The 18,877-nt window shown below is 38.9% G+C and overlaps 3 protein-coding genes across 4 annotated transcripts; 2 read left to right on the forward strand and 1 right to left on the reverse strand.

Annotated features, from left to right (window-relative positions):
• The first annotated feature begins 296 nt into the window (after positions 1-296).
• On the forward strand, positions 297-5,080 carry LOC114517671 (protein numb homolog). The gene is made up of 6 exons (XM_028537455.1): positions 297-592; positions 741-818; positions 1,042-1,116; positions 2,477-2,617; positions 2,896-2,988; positions 4,005-5,080. The coding sequence occupies exons 1-6, from the start codon at positions 464-466 to the stop codon at positions 4,728-4,730; spliced, it is 1,242 nt and encodes a 413-aa protein (XP_028393256.1). The 5' UTR covers positions 297-463; the 3' UTR covers positions 4,731-5,080.
• Positions 5,081-6,635: 1,555 nt separating this feature from the next.
• On the reverse strand, positions 6,636-9,951 carry LOC114517850 (mediator of RNA polymerase II transcription subunit 13-like). Its single transcript, XM_028537680.1, has 2 exons — positions 9,635-9,951; positions 6,636-8,714 (listed from the first exon to the last, which is right to left on the reverse strand). Exon 2 carries the CDS (start codon positions 8,556-8,558, stop codon positions 6,969-6,971), a length of 1,590 nt encoding a protein of 529 aa, XP_028393481.1. The 5' UTR covers positions 8,559-8,714; positions 9,635-9,951; the 3' UTR covers positions 6,636-6,968.
• Positions 9,952-10,997: 1,046 nt separating this feature from the next.
• On the forward strand, positions 10,998-18,797 carry LOC114517791. 2 transcript variants are annotated; one of them, XM_028537614.1, is made up of 4 exons: positions 10,998-11,221; positions 15,552-15,781; positions 16,436-17,576; positions 18,025-18,797. In XM_028537614.1, the coding sequence occupies exons 1-4, from the start codon at positions 11,149-11,151 to the stop codon at positions 18,246-18,248; spliced, it is 1,668 nt and encodes a 555-aa protein (XP_028393415.1). In that variant the 5' UTR covers positions 10,998-11,148; the 3' UTR covers positions 18,249-18,797. The 2 variants fall into 2 exon arrangements, with proteins under 2 accessions (XP_028393415.1, XP_028393414.1); XM_028537613.1 differs by lacking the exons at positions 15,552-15,781; positions 16,436-17,576; positions 18,025-18,797 and adding exons at positions 12,179-13,645; positions 14,043-15,270.
• Positions 18,798-18,877: the final 80 nt, after the last annotated feature.

Genomic DNA, 18,877 nt, shown 5'->3' on the forward strand with positions numbered 1-18,877 from the left:
GCGGACACAATCGTTTTAATTGATCTTTAGATTAATAGATTGGTTAACTCACTTTAAAAAAACAGTCGGAATATCGTCTATGTTTCCAGGCTATCGTGCATCGTCTCCCTTTTCCATCCGATAGAGACCTGATAACTTTTTGAGCTTAAAGTAGTGGGGATACAACTACAAGATTGCTAAAAGCACATCATCATCATCACGCTCCTCGCGAAGAATCTTGAAAATTCGCATAAATTGCGTGGGTGATCGTATGACATCATCCTCGGCTTACATTCGGAAAACACCGAGTAATTCCGGTTGTAGAATCATTACGCTGAAATCAACAAGCTTCCGTTCTTCAAATCGTTCGTTCGATATCGATATTTGCCAAAACTTGTTTGTGATTGCGTTGTGATTTCGAGGGTGTTCTGGGCGAGTTTACCGGCGAAAATCTTTGTAGAACAGCCTCGGGAATAGCACTATCATGCAACGATTCCGTCGTGCTATCAGTTTTCGTCGATCGCAGAGACACGTCCCAGAAAGCTGTCGTCCTCATCAATGGGAGAGCGACAGTCATAAAGTTAAATCAGGCGGAATTAGCTTTCCCGTTAAGGTACGAATATTACCAGAAATTTACATATATCTCTATCGTAAAGGTCCATTTGCTTTTCTCAAGGCCTTTGCCTCTTTAGTACACGTGTTAGAACTGTGTTATTCGCTATAAGCGTTGTCTAAACGTGTTGTTTTTCGTGTCATCACAGTACCTTGGGGCACAAGAAGTGGCAGAGTCGCGTGGAACTCAGATATGTAGTGAGGCAGCCAAAATTCTTAAAAAGAATGTAAGTTTTCGACAAGTTATTACGCTGCTCCGTTATCCAATTTATGAATGTATAATTCTACAGTAATCCTAACATTTTTTCGCCCGAGATATTGGGAACTTTCCAGATTTTAACGAGATACAATTTAATAGGAATATCGCGACAGGCCTTGCGGTGTTAGCGACATTCGAAGCGAAGTTTCTAATGGCTTCGAAACTCACTTGCAATTTCTAAATTTTTACAGAAACGAAGGCGAAGTCGAAAAATGACTCTGCTAGTTACCGAGGATTGCATACGGGTCGTCGACGACAAAACCAAGGTTTGAAAATTGTTATTTTGAACGCAGTACGCTTCGCGAATTTCCCATGTGTGAAATATTTGCCTGTCATTGTGAGGCTGTTCTCACCGTAATAACCGTCGTGTGTGTCTGTTTTGTTTGTGACAAAAAGTATCTCGTTTTTCCTATCTTTTGTTACATTGGTCAGACTATTTATTGCCCCTTTTTGTGTCGATCTAATCTTGGTGAAATTTAAGTTAAAATTACACTTGCGACGATTCGCAAATGGCGAATAGATTTACGATAAGGCAGGACACGTTATCTATATTTTGAATAGAGTTTATATGCTTGGGAGGTTCTTCTAGAACGAAGTGTTCCGTTTGTGCTTTATTACAACCGTCTTTAAAGAGCATCTTTTACGAAAACGCGCAGTGTTTTCAAGGTTGTTTGCTGTTTCACTATAAAATCGTAAACATTTAGCCAGCTTTAAAAGAGGTGATATTAAATTCGGTGTGTGGGCCGGTGTCAAGCAAGTATGTTGCTAATATAAATACGCATTGCTTCGCACGGCATAAAAAACGTTTGCAAAGTTATGTCTCGTTTGAAGGAACGGCCAGTAATCTTAAAATTTTATTGTTTTTTCATTAATTTCAAACTGGGCAACGTATCTAAAATGTGTTTTATTTAATAAATGCAGTAATTGTAATATGTGTATTGTTATTGTTTCCCTAGCGAGCTTCAAGTAACCTAAGAATATCAATGTGAATAATTCAAAATGTCTTTCACAACTTTGCTGTTTTTTAAACTTGAAAAATATGTAAGATATAGACAATGAGTAACGAAGGTGCGGCTATTAATTGTTTCCTACATCGAAGTGCAGTTATTCCCTTTCCTCATACCTGTACCTATGACTACATATGTATGCAATTATATGTAATTCGGGGCTTTTTTTCTTCATTCTTCTAACCTATCATTCTTCGTTTGTTTCAACTAACTTTTTCATCAAAGTATCCAAAGTATTTCTTAGAGAGAAATCAATTAGAACCGGTACTATTATGGGAGAATATGATTTGCCCAAATGCTAACTTGCAGGTTTATCAAAAAAATTCAAAATGAAAATATCTTTTTGAAAGTAAAAACTCAAAGGATTAGTTTATTTTCAGATTTGTAAATTCCCACTCCCATAGATTGCTTAAGGTTCCTTATTAGAACTGTTTCTTATGCAAATACAAAAGGCATGGCAGGAAGTTATGTTTCAGGGAAAAACCTGTTTCAGGTCAAATGAAGGTTATATCTAAACATAAAGTTAGGTCTTTGACCTCTTTCATTGCGAAGAAAGTGGGTGTAGTGTGGTTCTTTCCAAGCAACGAACTAAAAACAATGGACATGGATTTTTTTGTAGCAACTGGTGATAGATCAGACAATTGAAAAAGTGTCGTTTTGCACACCAGATCCATACAATGAGAAACTATTTTGCTACATCAGTAGAGACGGTACTTCACGCAGATGGATGTGTCAATGTTTTAGTGCAAGACGTGACACGGTATGTACTATGTACTACGTAGGCTTAACTTTTTAAATGTTTACTCAATACAGCAGCATGTGCCTTGTAGATTGTTTGCACTTAGCTTATTACAATTTTATGTGCTTGACAATTTATCAATAAAAGCATTGTGCCTTTTTTAAATTTAACTCATATTAAAGTATGTTTCCTTGAAATTCAACATTTCTGGCAGGTTTTAAAACAAACAAGTTGACCTTTGATATGTTTGTGGTTTGCATATATGTAACATGTGGCATAATCTTTTAATATCCTTTCAGGGTGAAAGGTTGAGTCATGCTGTTGGCTGTGCATTCACTGCATGTTTGCAAAGGAAGCAAAAACAAGTTGCTTTGAAGGAACAACATCAAGAGGTAAAGGGGAGAAAACCCATAATTTTTTTGCTTCCTCTCTTGTGTAAACATTAAAAGCTGCTTGCAAGTTAACTCTTTGTGTAATAATAAATAAATCACTAATCAAAAAGTATAATAAAAAAAGGCAAATTAGAAAGAATGAAGCCATCTTGAAAATTAAGATACAGTTGATGTATAAAAAGGTTGATTTACATGCAGAGTTTTGATTGTTTTGAATTCATGGTCAGATACAATGACTCTGTGTCACATGATGAATCAATGTGTCACAGGAAGAGTCATTGTGTCTGATCTAAACTTAGAAATAAAATCGAAGTTTACACAATGAGTCATTGTTTTTAACATGACTTTGCTGCCTTCATTATTTTAATTAAAAGATGGCTTTTTTCCTTGGAACTTACTTCCTTTTACCTTTTTTGAAATTGTCAACTGGATGTGCAATCATTACTTTTAATATGTGTCTTATTGCTTTTAATATACGTGTCTTATGGCTTTTAATATGTCTCCATAAATTATGTTTGAAGTAGAAAGCCATTTTTTATTAAAGAGGTTTTAAAAAAAGTCAACAGTGACATGCAAATGAGATAGCAATAACATTTCACTTTCTGTATTTAAAAATATCTAGCCATTGCTAACTGACATAGTAAGAACAGGTTCAGGTAAAACCTGGTATCAGAAAGTTGAATGTTATCACAGCTAACAAGCTTGAATTGCATAGAATTGAACATGCTATTTCTTGTAGCTGGTGTGAAAATTATGGCACAAACTTTGAACACTATTTTCATTTGACATGATATTCCCCATTGCATAGAGGCCCACCCCCCTTTATCTAACAAATCATTGTTATTTAAAGTGAATATGCAAAAACCTGCAATATTTCAGGGACAAGCATATAGCTCTGCATCAAGTTTATTTCATGAGAATGGTTGGGAAGGGGGGGTTGAAAATAGGACATATTGCTAAAGGAGATGGGGGGTGTGAACTATGTAATGGTTAATGGTTTAAAATTTTTATTACAGAGGCAAAGTATGAGGTTACCATCAAATAAGGACAAAGCAGCATCTGAGACTTCAAGACAGGAAACAGAGAGCAAGCCGAGTACAAGCTCAATCGATCCCAACAAAACCCCTAGTACCCCATCTGTATCCAGTAACCAGGGGAGTCCCATGCCAAGTGTCACTTCGAGTCCTACCCACTCGAACGCGCCAATAGGATTGGACCTTCCTCAGGCGGAGCCAATCAGAAAGAAGGAGAAGAAATTGAACCTTCAATCGAGACCGCGGCCCCAGGGTAGCACCCCTAACCCCTTCACGCGTCACACCTCCCTGCGATACCGTTCACAGCCGTTGTCGCTGCAACCGTTAAAACCCGGGAAATATGAAGTACTCGCTGACGAATCCGTCGTACCCAGGCTACCGGCCGAGGAGCCGGCTAAGAATAAGCCCACGGACATTGACGCCCTGCTGTCTATGAACGACCCTGCGCCCACGGTGCCTAATACGATGAATAACGCCAACGGCGGTATTGGTGGTGACATGCAGTGGTCCGGGCACTCGGCAGGGCTTCTCATGACCTCGCAAAATAACCCAAATGAACAAACTAATTCTTGGTCGAACGAACTCAAACAAACGAACCCATTTCAAGTAAACGGTGATGATTTTAGCGGCTTGGCAAATCGGCATCAGAATCCCGAAGGAAAGGGTGTTAATCCGTTTAAACAAGGCGAACCTGTCCATTGGTTATAATAGCGAATGTGGGCAAAGAATAAATCCGGAACTTGACCAAGAACGAAGCGTTTACTGTTGAAATTTTTGTCAAGATGTTTATGGGTTAATACTGCGAACATTGCTCGTGCGGACATCGGCACAAGGGCGAAATTCGTTTGAGGTTCAACGCTCAAGAACGATGGTATTAGTATATATCGTAAACATTGGTTTTAATCTGAGCTCTTTTAGTTTTAACATATCTTATTTTGCTGTTCAACGTATTATATTAGGATATATAATATAGCATTGCATGTGTTTTTAAAGTTGCCGAAGCGAAGTACTTTGAAAGAATTTCGTTGTCTTATATACTTGTACGTTTGCCAATTTTTTTTATTTTACCCTAAAAGGCAATACCAATTTTAACTAATTAGGCTTGTGTAAATTGCGGCGGATGAAGTGCTTGTATTCTACTTACTCGGAACAAAAAGCAACGTGAGAACTATCGGCCATTTTTACATTACCATACAGTAAAGAAACCACTGGAATCTTCGACAGAGGTTTCTGGCAGAGGTGGTATTTTGCTGCTCGTCTAGCTAAGGAAAAGAAGTCGCTTCTCTAAATGTTTATTGTATACGACAAAGCAATGAAATTCGCGGAATTGGAATCGCGCGAAAAATTTTTCACACATTTTTGCATGAGCAACAATGTTTTAGCCGAATTTACTAAACCAGAATTTTTTATTTAATCAGTTCGAGTTATCAGAGCTTGTTTGACGAGGAATATTCTGAGGTCCGTTGCAGGCTTTTTTAATCCCAAAATCGGTCCCAAATCAGTTAGACAACACAATTATATTTTAAAATATTTGTTATGTTTATCAATTTGGCGAGGATTGGCTTTCTTTTGACAAATTTTGCTTCCGCATGCTGTCTTGTAAAATGTAAAGTTTTAGGTTGGTGATGAGTTGTTGATATCAGCATGTTCTTTTGCAGAAAACATTTTAACAGAGAACTTTACTTTGCAGATGCGAACGTTCGTCAAAAGCTCTAATCCTTACTTAATCAACGTAACATATTGTTATTAATCATTTTAGCATTGCTGTCCTTACCGATTTAAATTGGAAAAGAATTTTATATTTTTTGATCGACAGCCGCCATCTTTTTTATTATATATGCCAATATGGCCGATTATTCTTGCGTTGCTAAATTAGGCGGCAAAATCTCCCAAGCGCTTTCGAGAACTATTCCGACTATATTTGTTGTCTGTTGAACTCGAGTGTAACGATTTATAATGACAATATTTCGTTTGGCATATTGCACATACTTTGTCGAGCAAACTTGCCCAAATTTGCACAAGAAAATTTTGATTGCAAAATTTAATGATAAAACGTGCATGATTCGGGCACTTGACACTAATTTTTTCGTGGTCGCAATATTCTTAGAGCCAATTAAGGACGCGAAAAATATCTCTAATTTCACTTAGGATCAATTATAATGTATGTAGAAATAATCGCTTTTAATTTGTAAATGTTATTTAGCGCTCAAGACTTGTATTACTGTAAAATAAAGCACTTTTAGATAATTACGACAATTACAGTGATGAAAATAAAAAGACCAAACTTTTATTCCACTCGTATTCGCAATCCCTAGGATTTCTATCCATTTCGCGTTAAATTTCGAAAGTAGTGTTTTGATTCTAATCCGTATCTCGCTTACGACAAATCTATGTTCTCCTAATGGCTTATGGGAATGCGCTAACAGAATGTTAGGGCGCAAAGACCCACGGGAATGCGGTGCGTTATAAAGAAGTCTGATATATATACACGCCATGCACATGTTTCGTCGAACCTTTCATATTTTTTTGTAATTAACAAGCCAGACATATGTCTGCCTTTTAACGTTAAAATTTAAGAAAATCGATTGCCGTGTTTTCTTTTAAGAACGTCACTAGTAGTAAACATCTTCCATCAGATATTTGGTCTAAAATTCTTCTTTATTACAAAATCGATGTCCTATTTACACCAGAATATTTGAAGGAGTAACGTGATCGACTAAACTTCACATGTGGTCCCGTACTAGGGTCGGAAAAATATCAGTCTGTGTACAAGGTATGTGCAAACGTTGAAAAATTTGACCACCATTCACCAACCCAGGACTTCTTTTTTAACTGGATCATTACTCAAATTACCCATGATCTGTTTGTGGTTTTAATAAGAAAGTGGTTCATGCACAGACGAGTTGCTGCACGTGCAAGCTGTTTCCAGCTATCTTCTCTTCATCATCAATGCGTCTTCGCTATTTTACTCTTCGCTTCTAAAACTTTCACCCTATCAGCGCTAGTGATATCAACAACTTTCGAGTGCACGCCATCGGTTGCCTTGGAAACTTTGACATCCATGGGACCTTTGGACTTAATCAATTTCTCCTTACCCTTCAACAACACTCCGTTCTCCACGTGATCCCTCAGTTCCCTGGAGTCCCCGATTGGGTGACCGTTGACCTTCAAAAGAACTCCGCTAGGACGGGCGATCTTATCTTTCTCAGACAACTGTCCAAAGCCTGGTTGCTTCTGTATCATGTAACTCACCTCATTCGGTGACATCGCCTGTGCGTGCGACCCACCCAGTGTAAAGCCTGCCGAATTAACACTCATTGACGCAGACCTTGGTGTGTTCGACTCATCTGAACTGGAGTCCCCAAAGACCTGTCTCGTTCCATGCCCTCCGAGCATGAAGACACTCCTGTCGTTCGAATTGTCCGCATGCTCCCCGGCCATTGCTTCGCCCAAGAAAGGCATCAAGGTTCTTTGCGCATTTATTCCAACGCCTGGTTGGATCATAGGGTTGCCCAGAAATGCTTCGGGCATCCCCATCATTCCTGGTCGCATCGGTAGCCCCAGGCCCCGATTTTCCGATGTGTACGTAGGATCGTTTCCAGGCAGCATGTCGTAAAGACGCTTTCTAGTCAGAGCCAGCTGCCGTTCTTCTTCACGCATTCGGGGTGAATCTTTGAAACGGGCTTGTTTATCAAAATTATCGTTATAGCCATCATCTTCGTCGTCATCATCGTCGTCGTCATCATAGTCATCATCATCGTCTTCATCACCGTCCTCATCATCATCGTCATCATCATCATCATCATCGGCCCTATCGTGATGATATCTGCCCGGATTTTTGTGTCTCAAACTTGGTCTTCTGCTTTCCTCGTCCTGGTCGTCCGATGGGGTGTGATGGAATCTTATATCCCCGGGAATATGACCAATATCCCGATACAACCCTTCGTCACCTTTGTTATCGTCAAATAATCTTTCATCCGCCTTGTTATGTTTCAATATATCCCCGTGTCGGTCTATAATAAACGGAAGCCTCGAGTCACCGTATGGCTCGCTATTGCCACCGTCTGGGAAAAAGCTGTCGGATCGAAACGGAACAACCCTTGGAGCCTGATTTTGTAACACTACAGGTACCAGCGAGGTCATTCCTTTGTTTCCTTCGTTATTTGCCAGTCTTACTGAGATAGGCTTTAGAACAACTTGCGTGCTTTTAGGCAAGTGTGCCAAATCTTCGGGGTCCTTTCCCCGAGATAGATAACTCTCTGTCGGGACAACTTTCTTCAAAGCCTCCAATGGTATCGAGATAACATTCACCGATTTGTCGGTTTTGTGCCCTTTGCTGTTACCCAGGACCCCGTACATTTTATTGGTTCCGGCGTCCGTGGCCACTGCGCTAATTTTTTCGGGTATTTTATGAGTGGCGACGTCCTTCTCTTTCGATTTATGGCTATCACCGTCGTCGTCGGCATCGCTGTGGAGAAGCGTCTTGACTTTCCCAAGCAAAGTTTTCATGAATTTTATCTGTCCTTTTTCAGGCATGTCTGATTTCTTTCGTGTTTCTTAGCGAAGGTCTGTACGCTGATACGCCTGGTTGAGGTTCATAGTTACTTGTGGGTATTTCTGTTTTTCTTGATTTCTGACCACTGACGGGAGCCGAGTTTTTCGACTGAAACTCCTGGTAGGTCTCGGTTATTTCTAAGAAAGTAAAATTGACTAGGTTAGGTGCTATTTTACGCCAGGAGCTGCTATTTAAAAGTCCGATTTACACTATCAAATTTTCCGTGTTCACACTTGGAATTTTCAAACAACAAATCCTAGGTTTTAAAAGATTTGTTCAAATACTGAAGGGAACTGTAACACTAATACTAAGTTATTTCATCCTAATATTCAGTACAAAATGTTTAAAACTTTGGATTTAACAAAGCAAAATTGCAACTGTTATCACAGAAACTTTGACAGTGTAAACCGTGCCTAAGTATATACAAGACCTGTCGGAATTATGAACATTTTTTTGTAAATTTTTAATCGACTACGATATAGCGGTTTAAACATGTGTAACAGGCCACATTAGTTTAGCTGGATGCTGTACTGCCCATGACTCTGGACAGCAGTTCTGTTCTTCCCATGTGGTCCTGTAAACATGCAATCTAATAGCTTTTGTAAGGCAACTAGCGGCACCGTGATGACCTTTATATAATCAATCTACAATGGCGTTGAGCAATCTTCGAGCTTTCGCATTTACCCTCTAACCAAAACATCGCTCGTATTAAATTTTACACAGGGTGCTTCGTGCAGCCTAGCAGTGGGCGAGGAACTGGCTTGTGTCTGTAAATCGATAAAAGTGTCCTTCAAACTCAGTCAATCCAGAAACCAACAGATAATTATATCGATAGGGTAACTTAGCCATTTATTTTCTTATCTTAAAAGTATCATGATGCATTTGTGAATCAATAGAAAAGTGCATTTTCTCTCGAAACTCTTGGGAATCATATCATATTTCTTTCGTGTTGATATATATAAAAGAGAAGTGATACATCCTCACCTTGTACGGTACAAAATTGTCAACAAAGGACCAATCTTAGATTCACATATAAAAAAAGTTGAAGATTACTTACCTAACGGAGCTCCAGTACAAACACTGTAGACCGCCCACAGCAAACCCAAAACCAAACCGTAGTTTTTAACCATTTTCAATGGGTACCCACGAAAAACATAATTTATATTTCCTTAGAAATTGCCATAAATTTTGATTTTATTCACTACATTTTCACGATCTCGCACGCTAAGCGATTTTTGCACGGAGCGAGAAAGATGACGTCATTCCTTCGAAGCAGGTACGATCAAGCACAGACGTTCAAACAGAAAGTTTTTTAATGAGTTTTCGATCTGCTAGCTCATAAAAACGTTGATACTTCGAAGAGATTTTAGATTTTGCTAGTCCGATGAACGTGATTTATAACATTGTTTGTTATAAGGATTTTAAGCCTGCTCTGCTTCAGTTATTTTGAAACTGGTGGTTTGCGGGTGGATCAAATATGCTCGTCTGAAATTGACCATGCCTAATTCCGACGCAAATATCAAATACATAGCTGTGTTCCGTTGAGGTGATTTTCAGCGCATCACTGAAAATGGCGTTTTTAGCATAGCATGTGATGTCCATTGATGTCTACTTTGATAGCATTGTCTGTCTTGTGAGAAATGAGGCAATGGTATTATTGGGGTTGTTGAGGGTTGTTGCAACATTGTAGCAGTTCACAAAAATAATCAACGCGCTAACATTTATATGTTTATGATTATGTTTATTTCCATAGACCATACTTCGTAATTAATGATAGCCCTTAGTTTTTGAATACGCTTATCATCTTCAATGGCCTTTGTGGTATTTTTTTGGTCGGGTATTTAGTTGCACAATCTGAAAAAGCTATGCCTACAATTAGCAACCACACGTTTCGTGATTAGCAATACAGCTTTGCTCGCAAATATGATATAAATTTACACGCGTTGCTTGCTGATTAATATAGTGCTGCACAGCCACAAATGTTCGTAAAGATCCATTGCTGTATAGGGTCTTACAATATGGGGCAGTTCAAAACAGGTTTGACTGTAGTAAAATCTCGAAGTGAATATTGCAAATGAAAAATTATATATAATCAAGACTTATGTCAAACGAAAATTTAAAGCAGCATCGATTTTACTTTTAATCCGAAAACAATTATAGTCAATTAAATAAACCACAATCATTTCTTTTTTAACTGATAACAAATTGTTTTTACAAAACTGAATTACTTTTGAAACCGCCAAATAGCTAATATCTTTCATCCATTAGTTGACTTACTTTGATAAAATTCAAGAAAAACTATAGAAGTGTTTAGAACACTTCTGGATTCATGACTGGACCTTCTTACCTTTCGCGTTTCCCACGAATGACACCTGTAACGAATCACGTGATAGTTGTGACGTCACTGGATCACTATCTACGATCGTCCCAATATTATACGATTTACAAACTGCGATATTTAACGGGGAAATTCTCGTGTCAAACAGCGCACGCGGACGTTGGGAGTCTCGTACGAATCGGAAGATGCTTCCGTAGGAAATTACAATGTGAAAATACACAGTTCGAGAAGCCATGTGTTCGGGAAAGATTTTGGAATCTTATTTCTTATCGGGATTAATTGTTACTTTGCTTTGTTTCGCCTCGGGTAAGTGAAGTTTGGAGTTTTGTTGAATGAGGGAGCGGTAATTGAATTTGCACAAGTGCGCTAAATACAAATTTTCTTCGCACAGGCCTTTGGGATTTTAGCTCAATTCGCGCCTACGAAAGGTCCTCAAAAGCGTTTCAAATAAAAGCCATTTTGATTATATTTTAGTTTTTTTGTTTTGTGCAAATAAAACAGGTTGTTTATTTAAGCGTTGTTGCATATTCACTGGGCAATCGTACGGTCTTTAATTATGATTTTTTAAAAATTATCGAACCATGAAGAAGCCCTTATGCGATGAACAGGGTAAACTCTAGTTGAATTTTCGATTTAATTTTTGCAAAAAATATTCAGCTTTTTTGAACCTTTTCAAGGTTCTGTCTCTATTTGAAAGTTTTAATCGCACGCAATTTACCTCTGTACAAATTTTGATGATCGTGAAATGTAGAGTAATCACTACTCAAGCATGTTTATGTTTTGTCTACTTCATAAATCGTGTTTGTTTTAAAATTATAATTTCATCTTTTATATTCGGTAGTATTTATTGAAAATATAACTACATAAGCATCTTTTGAATGCGTTGTTGGTGAAATTTGATCGGAGCTCATAAAAATCAAGCTCTTTGCAAAACTTTTGTCCTGAGAAATATGCATAGCTTTTTCTTTATTTGTCTGTCAATTAAGGTTATAAAAATAATGACCATGCAGACGATAGTTTAAAACGTGGTCAGTATTGAAAAAGTAAATTCCGAAATATAGCAAGACATTTTGAGAATGCATTACATTAAGATTCAAACTGTGTCGGTGAGGTTTAAACCGGAACTTTTAGAATGAAATGCATTCTAAAAGTTTCCTTTTTCTTTGAAGTTTGCTTTATCGGATATTATAATTGATTATTCTTATTGAAGTACTTATACTTCATGAACATACTTAACGAATTACTATTTCTACTAACATATAGGAAAATTTAACAGCAGAACTACTGACCGTGATCAACTTTCAACTGACAAACATAACCTACTGCAACATTTAACAGACGATGATACCCTTATAACAACGTTAGAGAAACCACCTCGCAAATCTGCCCATTTTACAAACGCTCGCCATAGCAAAATAACAAAGGTCGTCATAAAAAATTCTGATAAAAAATCATCAAAATGGCGTGAAAATAAGTTACGCAAATTTCGGGAAAAGAAGAAGAGTTCCAGGAATAGGTTTATAGAAAAAAGCGAACAATCCAAAAATTGGTTGGGACGATTCATAAAGGAAAAGGGAAATTCTAGGAAGGTGATTCACAGAAAAAGCCGGGACGATGGATCGACCTATGAGGACGACGATAATGAAGATATTCGAAGCAAAGACGAAGAGGAAGATGAAGACGTTCAGCTGATTATAATTCCAAGAAAGCCACGGAAACATTTGCAGCCGAAAGTTCGAGTTCAAGACGTGAAAGACACAAATGGAGAATTACAGGTGTCGGAAAACACGGAAAGTGATTCCGAAAATGATAACAAAGTTTCTGGAAATTCCGTTGACGATTCCGAAAAGTATCCCGAAATCTCTAACAGTGATAATGACGACGTCAGCGATTCCGAGAATTTGCAGAATTCTGGAAAAATTTTCAAGAAACCAAAGCGATTCCATCAGAAACATCTCCAGGATAAATCAAAAAATGCAAACGATGATGCCACTTTGACTTTGGAAAGAGTTGCACCCGAACGGGATGATGACGACGATTCTAAAAATAGCCACCAATCAGATGGGGGAGATTATGACTTACATCTTAAAGTGAAAGATAAGAGTGGAACGAAGGTCAAACTAAGTGGAGATCTCCCAGGAAACATTGGAAACCTTATGGCGGTTGGAGAGGACGGAGGAAAGGTGGTGTTAAAAAATACTGGGGAAAATTCAGAGGAATCATCAGACGTTGTAAAGAGCGTAAAGTTACAAGACGGTATTGATGATGCAACTACTGACAAACTAGCGCAAAGTTTGATCAAAATAAAGTCCGGTAAGTTTAAACATTCACCTTATCCATCCACTGTTTTGTTAAAACCGAACGGTGGCATCAATGAGAGTCCTAAATTACCCGACGAAGATGACTCAAATCAAAGCCCTACGCTTTTCAAAAGTCCGAGTAACGACGGGAACTCAATTCAGGAGCCCCCGGCCAACAAACTTACGTCATTGGCACGCGACGAAGCTGACGCCAAAGCGGAGCCAGCAGCCAATCAACAACCGGGTGATAATATTTTTGCGCCAATGGAATTCGAGAACGGCGATGACGAATTAATGGCAACAAGTAGACTGTTGGACATCGCACAAAAAGTAGACGATGTGTCATCGTTGAAAGACGTCAAGGATTCGTCGAATACCGTGAAAGAACGGCCAAGTCGACCAGCTAAATCCTTAAAGGAGTTAACAAACGGTATGTTCAAATTTCTTATTTATATATTTAAGCTCTAGATTGACGGTTAATGCATTAAAAATAAAGTTAATGACTGCATGTTGGAACTGGGAATTGATATAAATTTAGACTGGTTTTATACCCTTCATGGCCCTTTATACCTTAAGAGTTATAAGAGTTATTCATTGTTAACTGGTGTCCTCAGGGACGTTTTGACTTGGGGACGTTTTGACCCGGGGACGTTTTGACCCGGGGACGTTTTGACCTGGGGACGTTTTGACCTGGGGACGTTTTGACGGGGGGACGTTTTGACCCGGGGACGTTTTGACGGGGGGACGTTTTGACTGGCAAGCCCGTCATTTCTCATGCCAAGAATCTTCTTTCGCTAGAATCATCCATTTCTTATTTTACATTTTAGATATGGAAGTAAGACGGACATCAAAAGCATTCCTAAAATCAACAACCATTCCTTCCAAAAAATACAGCGAACAATCGGAAGACATCGAAGATGAATCGAACAACAATTGGTACAAGATGCAATCGTTGGAGGATCGTGTCGTAAACGAGGGAACCACGGCGAGAGCCGGCAAAGACGTCGGCTACTACAATGGTCAGGAAGTGAGCGTGGTTAGCCCAGGTCAACTGCAGTTACTTCAGACGGAGTATCCCAGTTACCCAGCTTACCTTACGCCATTGCTTCGAACCAATTTTACCAAGAAAGCGTAAACACGGATGGCATTTAGAAATCGTGTGAACTGATGGTGTTCTGGGTTTAATTGTCGAATTTCCTCAAAATGGCGAGCCGATATACGAGGATTACGAGGATGCAAGAACTCGTTGAGAATGTTGTTGGTTTTAAGGGATTTGGAAATAGCAGAATCTATGAAGTACAGTAATCCTTAGGCCGGTTGTATCAAGCCCGTTTAGTTTAAACGGTGGATAAGTCAAAATTAAATAACACTCTTAGATCTCTCTTGAGTGAGTCAACTTGAATATTATGCACTGAATATGTAGTAAACAGTATCTTTGTATCAAGGTTAAAAGCATTTAGTTGTCTTGTTGAAAAAAACGATAGAGTTGCTTTCTATTTTGAACTTTTCCACAGTTTAAGCTAAACGGGCTTGATAACCGGCCCCTGAACCTTCAATCGACGTACCCAAGCATTTATCACAAATACGTATAAATATATAAATATATACCAATTGCTCATATGTTAACTATTTGGTTAACATATGAGCTCAGAACGGTTGTCAAAATAGAATTCCATAATTCTAAATCCAACATTTATTCAATTATATCTCTTGCTATTCTTTATGAAAACATGGATAATAAAATGAACATTCATTTTATTATCAATGATGAAACTATTCGAAATTTTGTGATTATGTTTTACGGTTATAAAAACTATAGCTTGTTTCAACCATTTCAACCGAGAAACAGATTTTTACTCAGTGACAACTAGTCCCAGAGTTTTCCAGCCATTTCAGATCGCCTGGTATATGAATTGACTGTATTCCACATTACGGTGTTCTTTTTGGTAATTTTTAAGCAATGAGTTCAGAATCTTAATTTCTGCGGGGCTTTCTAAACTAAAGATTGTTCAAATTTTATAAGAATAGTCAATAGTTGAGGAATTGTAATAAACACGGTTGCGTTTCTCTTTGCTATTTTGTCTTTTTTTTGTATGCAAAACATTACTCCGACCCTTTTAGTTTAATTGTGAACAAATGGTCTTATCACTAAAGACAATTTGATGTGAGATTTCAACAAACTTTTACAAGAACGATAAGAAATTACGTACATGAAACAGCAGACAGTCCTACAACGTATTACGACAAACAAACACAATTTCGACGGAAGAACAGAACTGCTAACAACGAACAGTTGATCTTAAAAGGATACGATTTTCCACATGCTCTCACGTTAGGTACCAGTCCTCCAATCGTTCTACCCGATCGAACAATCCATGGCACGCAACGCGATCGTTTTGAGATCCACAACCTGACCGATATTGCAGGGGGAAATTGGAAAGCAGTTCACATTCCCGACAAAGACATCTCGGCGATGCTGAAAATTGCCAATGCAAAGGATGGCAAGACGGTATCGATGGATATTCAACACAAAGTAACGAGCTCACTGGACGATGAAAACTCTGGGGTAAGTAGGTTACCTTGGGTATTCTGTATTGCTTCTGATTTATCCCTAAATATCCCCTATTTGATCACGTTCTACTGTATTTTTCATGAATGAATTTGCAAAAAAAATTAATTCTCTACTGAGGTGGCTGACTTGACATCAAATGTAGCAATACAGTAGCATAGCAAGTGCTTTGAACTGACAAAAAATGTAGCGTTTTGGAACTGCCATTTGCAGTCGGCGTTTAATCTTCGTCAAGAGAGTTTGTAGTTAATAATGGGCAGCCCAGTCGATGACATGTTAATTTACTTTCATCCAACTGAGAACTGGTTCACAAGCCTCTGCGGAGGAAAGTGGAACTGGTTTGTTCACCATTAGGGCCTGTTTACGTGGAGCGAGTTATCCCGGCTAGGCGAGGTGAAAACTGCATATAATGAAAGACTAATCAGGTTAAGCCTTTGATGTGATGCGCTTTTTACCTCGCCAAGCCGGGATAACTCGTTCTATGTAAACAGGCCCTTACTCTGGCAAAACGAATGCATGGGAGTCACGTTGAGAGACTTAGTGGCCCTACTCATATTATATTTATAACTGTGATCAAAATATAACTTGAAATATTTTAGGCTGCGATTAATCATGAGTCCATTCCTTTTACTTCGTGTGTTTTTATTCTAGGATGAACTACCAGTTGAGGTTCATGGTCGTGTTCATGCTTTTCAACACGTTATGAGAAACAAAACGAAGAACATGACGGTTGGGAGACTCATTATAGCCTCGGAGAACGAGCACAGGGGAGATGAGGTGGGGTCATTACACCCCACCAAACCCTCCGTGATGAAGTTGAGGGGCTATATGAAAGAAGAGGGGCCAAAAAATCGCGAAATGATTCATCGAAAAAACCCCATGAAACCTTCGCTGATTGTCGCCAAGGTTTCGGAAGACGACGATGATGACTCGGAGGATCTGCCGTTGCGAAAGCTTCCGACTCCGATCGTGGCCTCGTTAAGAAAAACTCGAACAAGGATCAAACCCGGGGCAATGCGCAGCGATATCCTAGCCGGGATTATACACCCGGCTAAAAATCGCGAGCTATTTGTAACCTCTTCCAAAACTGCCTCGAAGAGTCCCAAAAAATCAAATGTGTCACAAGGTGAATTGGCCAATAAAAATACAGCAGCCACTTCTCCAGGACGTGATGACCCGATGGTGCTTGAAAAAATTAAAGCTCTTTTGTTAAAATCAAGTTCAACTCCCAAGCCAACCATAGTGAGCTCAAAAGCACCAACCAAAAGCGAATCTGAAAGGGAGTCGTCGGCAGTTGTCCTTCGACATTCTAAACCTGGCAACCAGAACAATGTGCCTGCAAGCAAGCCTAATAATATTCCACCCGCAACTCAGAAATATAAAACCTTTCCTACCTTGAAGCCAAACCAAGACGGACTTTTTCTGCCGTCAAAATTTGCTCGTCCAACAGACGCTTTCAGTAACCATGCATCGGTGCTGAATCGAATTTCTGAGCCGAAACGCGACGCACTTTTGATTGGAATTATCAAGGCGTTGCTAGCCCGCGATCGGGGAAAACCATCTAGTACCAGTCCCATGATGAACGGCGCGGCCTTGGGTATGCCACATTACAACCGCCAAGCAATCTTGCAAGGTTTGCAGAATTTACAAATGAGCAAAACCATTGCGCCTGCGGAGAGCGGTGCAACGGTACCTGGCGAGGACCTCGGCACAGGTAACCCACCAATGCCTGGCAAGAATCTGGATGAAACGTATCAAAAGGAAAGGGAACAGGAAGTCAAAGAGGAACTTGGTATGTTTACTGAATATTAAACAAGTTTTTGAATATTAGTTAAGACAAGTTTTAAGTAAGAAAAAGTAATCATTTATTCCAAATTTAGTGAGATTTTGAAGGTGTGTTTACAAATATTGCAAAAATGCCAAACATATACTACTGCAAATCATGCATACCTGGTGTTCACTAGAAAAATTCACACCACTTCTGCAATTGAAACTTCACATTTCACAGAATTTCTCAACTGTATTGTTAATTGTTCCACGTGTAGAACTTAATGTTTTTACAAACGACAGTAACAAATGCAAGATACTTCAATTGAAAAAGCTTTAAGAAGTGTTTACTGAGAAATTTTGATACGTATATTGTTGTATCTGTTATACAGTCGTACCCTTTATTGGTATGTTAAAGATGAATATTTGCAATGAACAGAATACTGATTTTTCTAACATGTTTTGGCGTGTAGGAAGAGCAAACGAAGAGGTTTTGGAAGAAAAGAAAATGAGGCAAGAGGAGAGCCAAATATTGGCCAATTATGATCACTTTCAAAACCCCGAATCACGCGCTAACTGGGGAAATGTTGCTGGACGAAACCCAGTAAACAGCCAGACGCCAGATGGACAGACTCTCAGCATGTTAGGAACTCAGCAACTTGATATGCTGGCAGATAATCCCTCCACAACGAGGTAGCGCTGCTCATCGCTGTCAGTCGCGCGCGTCCTGTTACGGAAGTTCTCGACAATCACAATCCACAATCCACAGCACGGGATTATTGAAAATAATCTGTACTCCATTTTTGAAAACGAAAATGTCTCTAAAGTAGGATAGAAAAAATCATCTCCTTTTTCGGACTCAAAAAATCCGTCATCCAATATGAAGAATCTGAAATATCTATAATCCTAAAAGCCTAGCACAGGGCCTTATTATAGTACTTTTCACAAGAGTGCGGACAGAAAGGTCACTGACATGTAGTCTAGACATGAGTCTGTCGATATCAGGCCAACCAGAAATGGCGATTTTGCCGGAACAGTGAACATTTAGATTATCCTTACACCGGCACGGCGGTCATGCAGTGACAGTGAAACGCTAACGGCGATACAGTTATTGTATCCAAGCCCTGGATGTCAAGTAAAAAAAAAATTACTTCACTAAGAGCACTAAAATTAATCTCAGCTGGTTTTTGCCTGGTGAACTGTGATGAGAATATTAGAATATACCCGAAACATTTTGAGTTTGTGAAAATTCGGAATAACTAGTGATACAATTTTGTATCGTAATACCGGGGCCAGTTGTACAAATTTTGCGTAGTTGAATACGAT

Source organism: Dendronephthya gigantea, unplaced genomic scaffold (assembly GCF_004324835.1).
Source record: "Dendronephthya gigantea isolate DGI-Jeju-01 unplaced genomic scaffold, DenGig_1.0 000009F, whole genome shotgun sequence".
Lineage (NCBI taxonomy): Eukaryota > Metazoa > Cnidaria > Anthozoa > Malacalcyonacea > Nephtheidae > Dendronephthya > Dendronephthya gigantea.

What these genes read in the sequence shown, in the direction of transcription:
- LOC114517850 (XM_028537680.1), bottom strand. Translation starts at nt 8,558, where the DNA reads ATGCCTGAAAAAGGACAGATAAAATTCATGAAAACTTTGCTTGGGAAA.
- LOC114517791 (XM_028537613.1), top strand. Translation starts at nt 11,149, where the DNA reads ATGTGTTCGGGAAAGATTTTGGAATCTTATTTCTTATCGGGATTAATT. An exon ending in TTTGCTTTGTTTCGCCTCGG is followed by an intron (nt 11,222 to 12,178) that starts GTAAGTGAAGTT and finishes ACTAACATATAG; the next exon opens with GAAAATTTAACAGCAGAACT. An exon ending in CTTAAAGGAGTTAACAAACG is followed by an intron (nt 13,646 to 14,042) that starts GTATGTTCAAAT and finishes TTTACATTTTAG; the next exon opens with ATATGGAAGTAAGACGGACA.
- LOC114517671 (XM_028537455.1), top strand. Translation starts at nt 464, where the DNA reads ATGCAACGATTCCGTCGTGCTATCAGTTTTCGTCGATCGCAGAGACAC. An exon ending in TCGTCGACGACAAAACCAAG is followed by an intron (nt 1,117 to 2,476) that starts GTTTGAAAATTG and finishes ATTTTTTTGTAG; the next exon opens with CAACTGGTGATAGATCAGAC. An exon ending in TGAAGGAACAACATCAAGAG is followed by an intron (nt 2,989 to 4,004) that starts GTAAAGGGGAGA and finishes TTTTTATTACAG; the next exon opens with AGGCAAAGTATGAGGTTACC.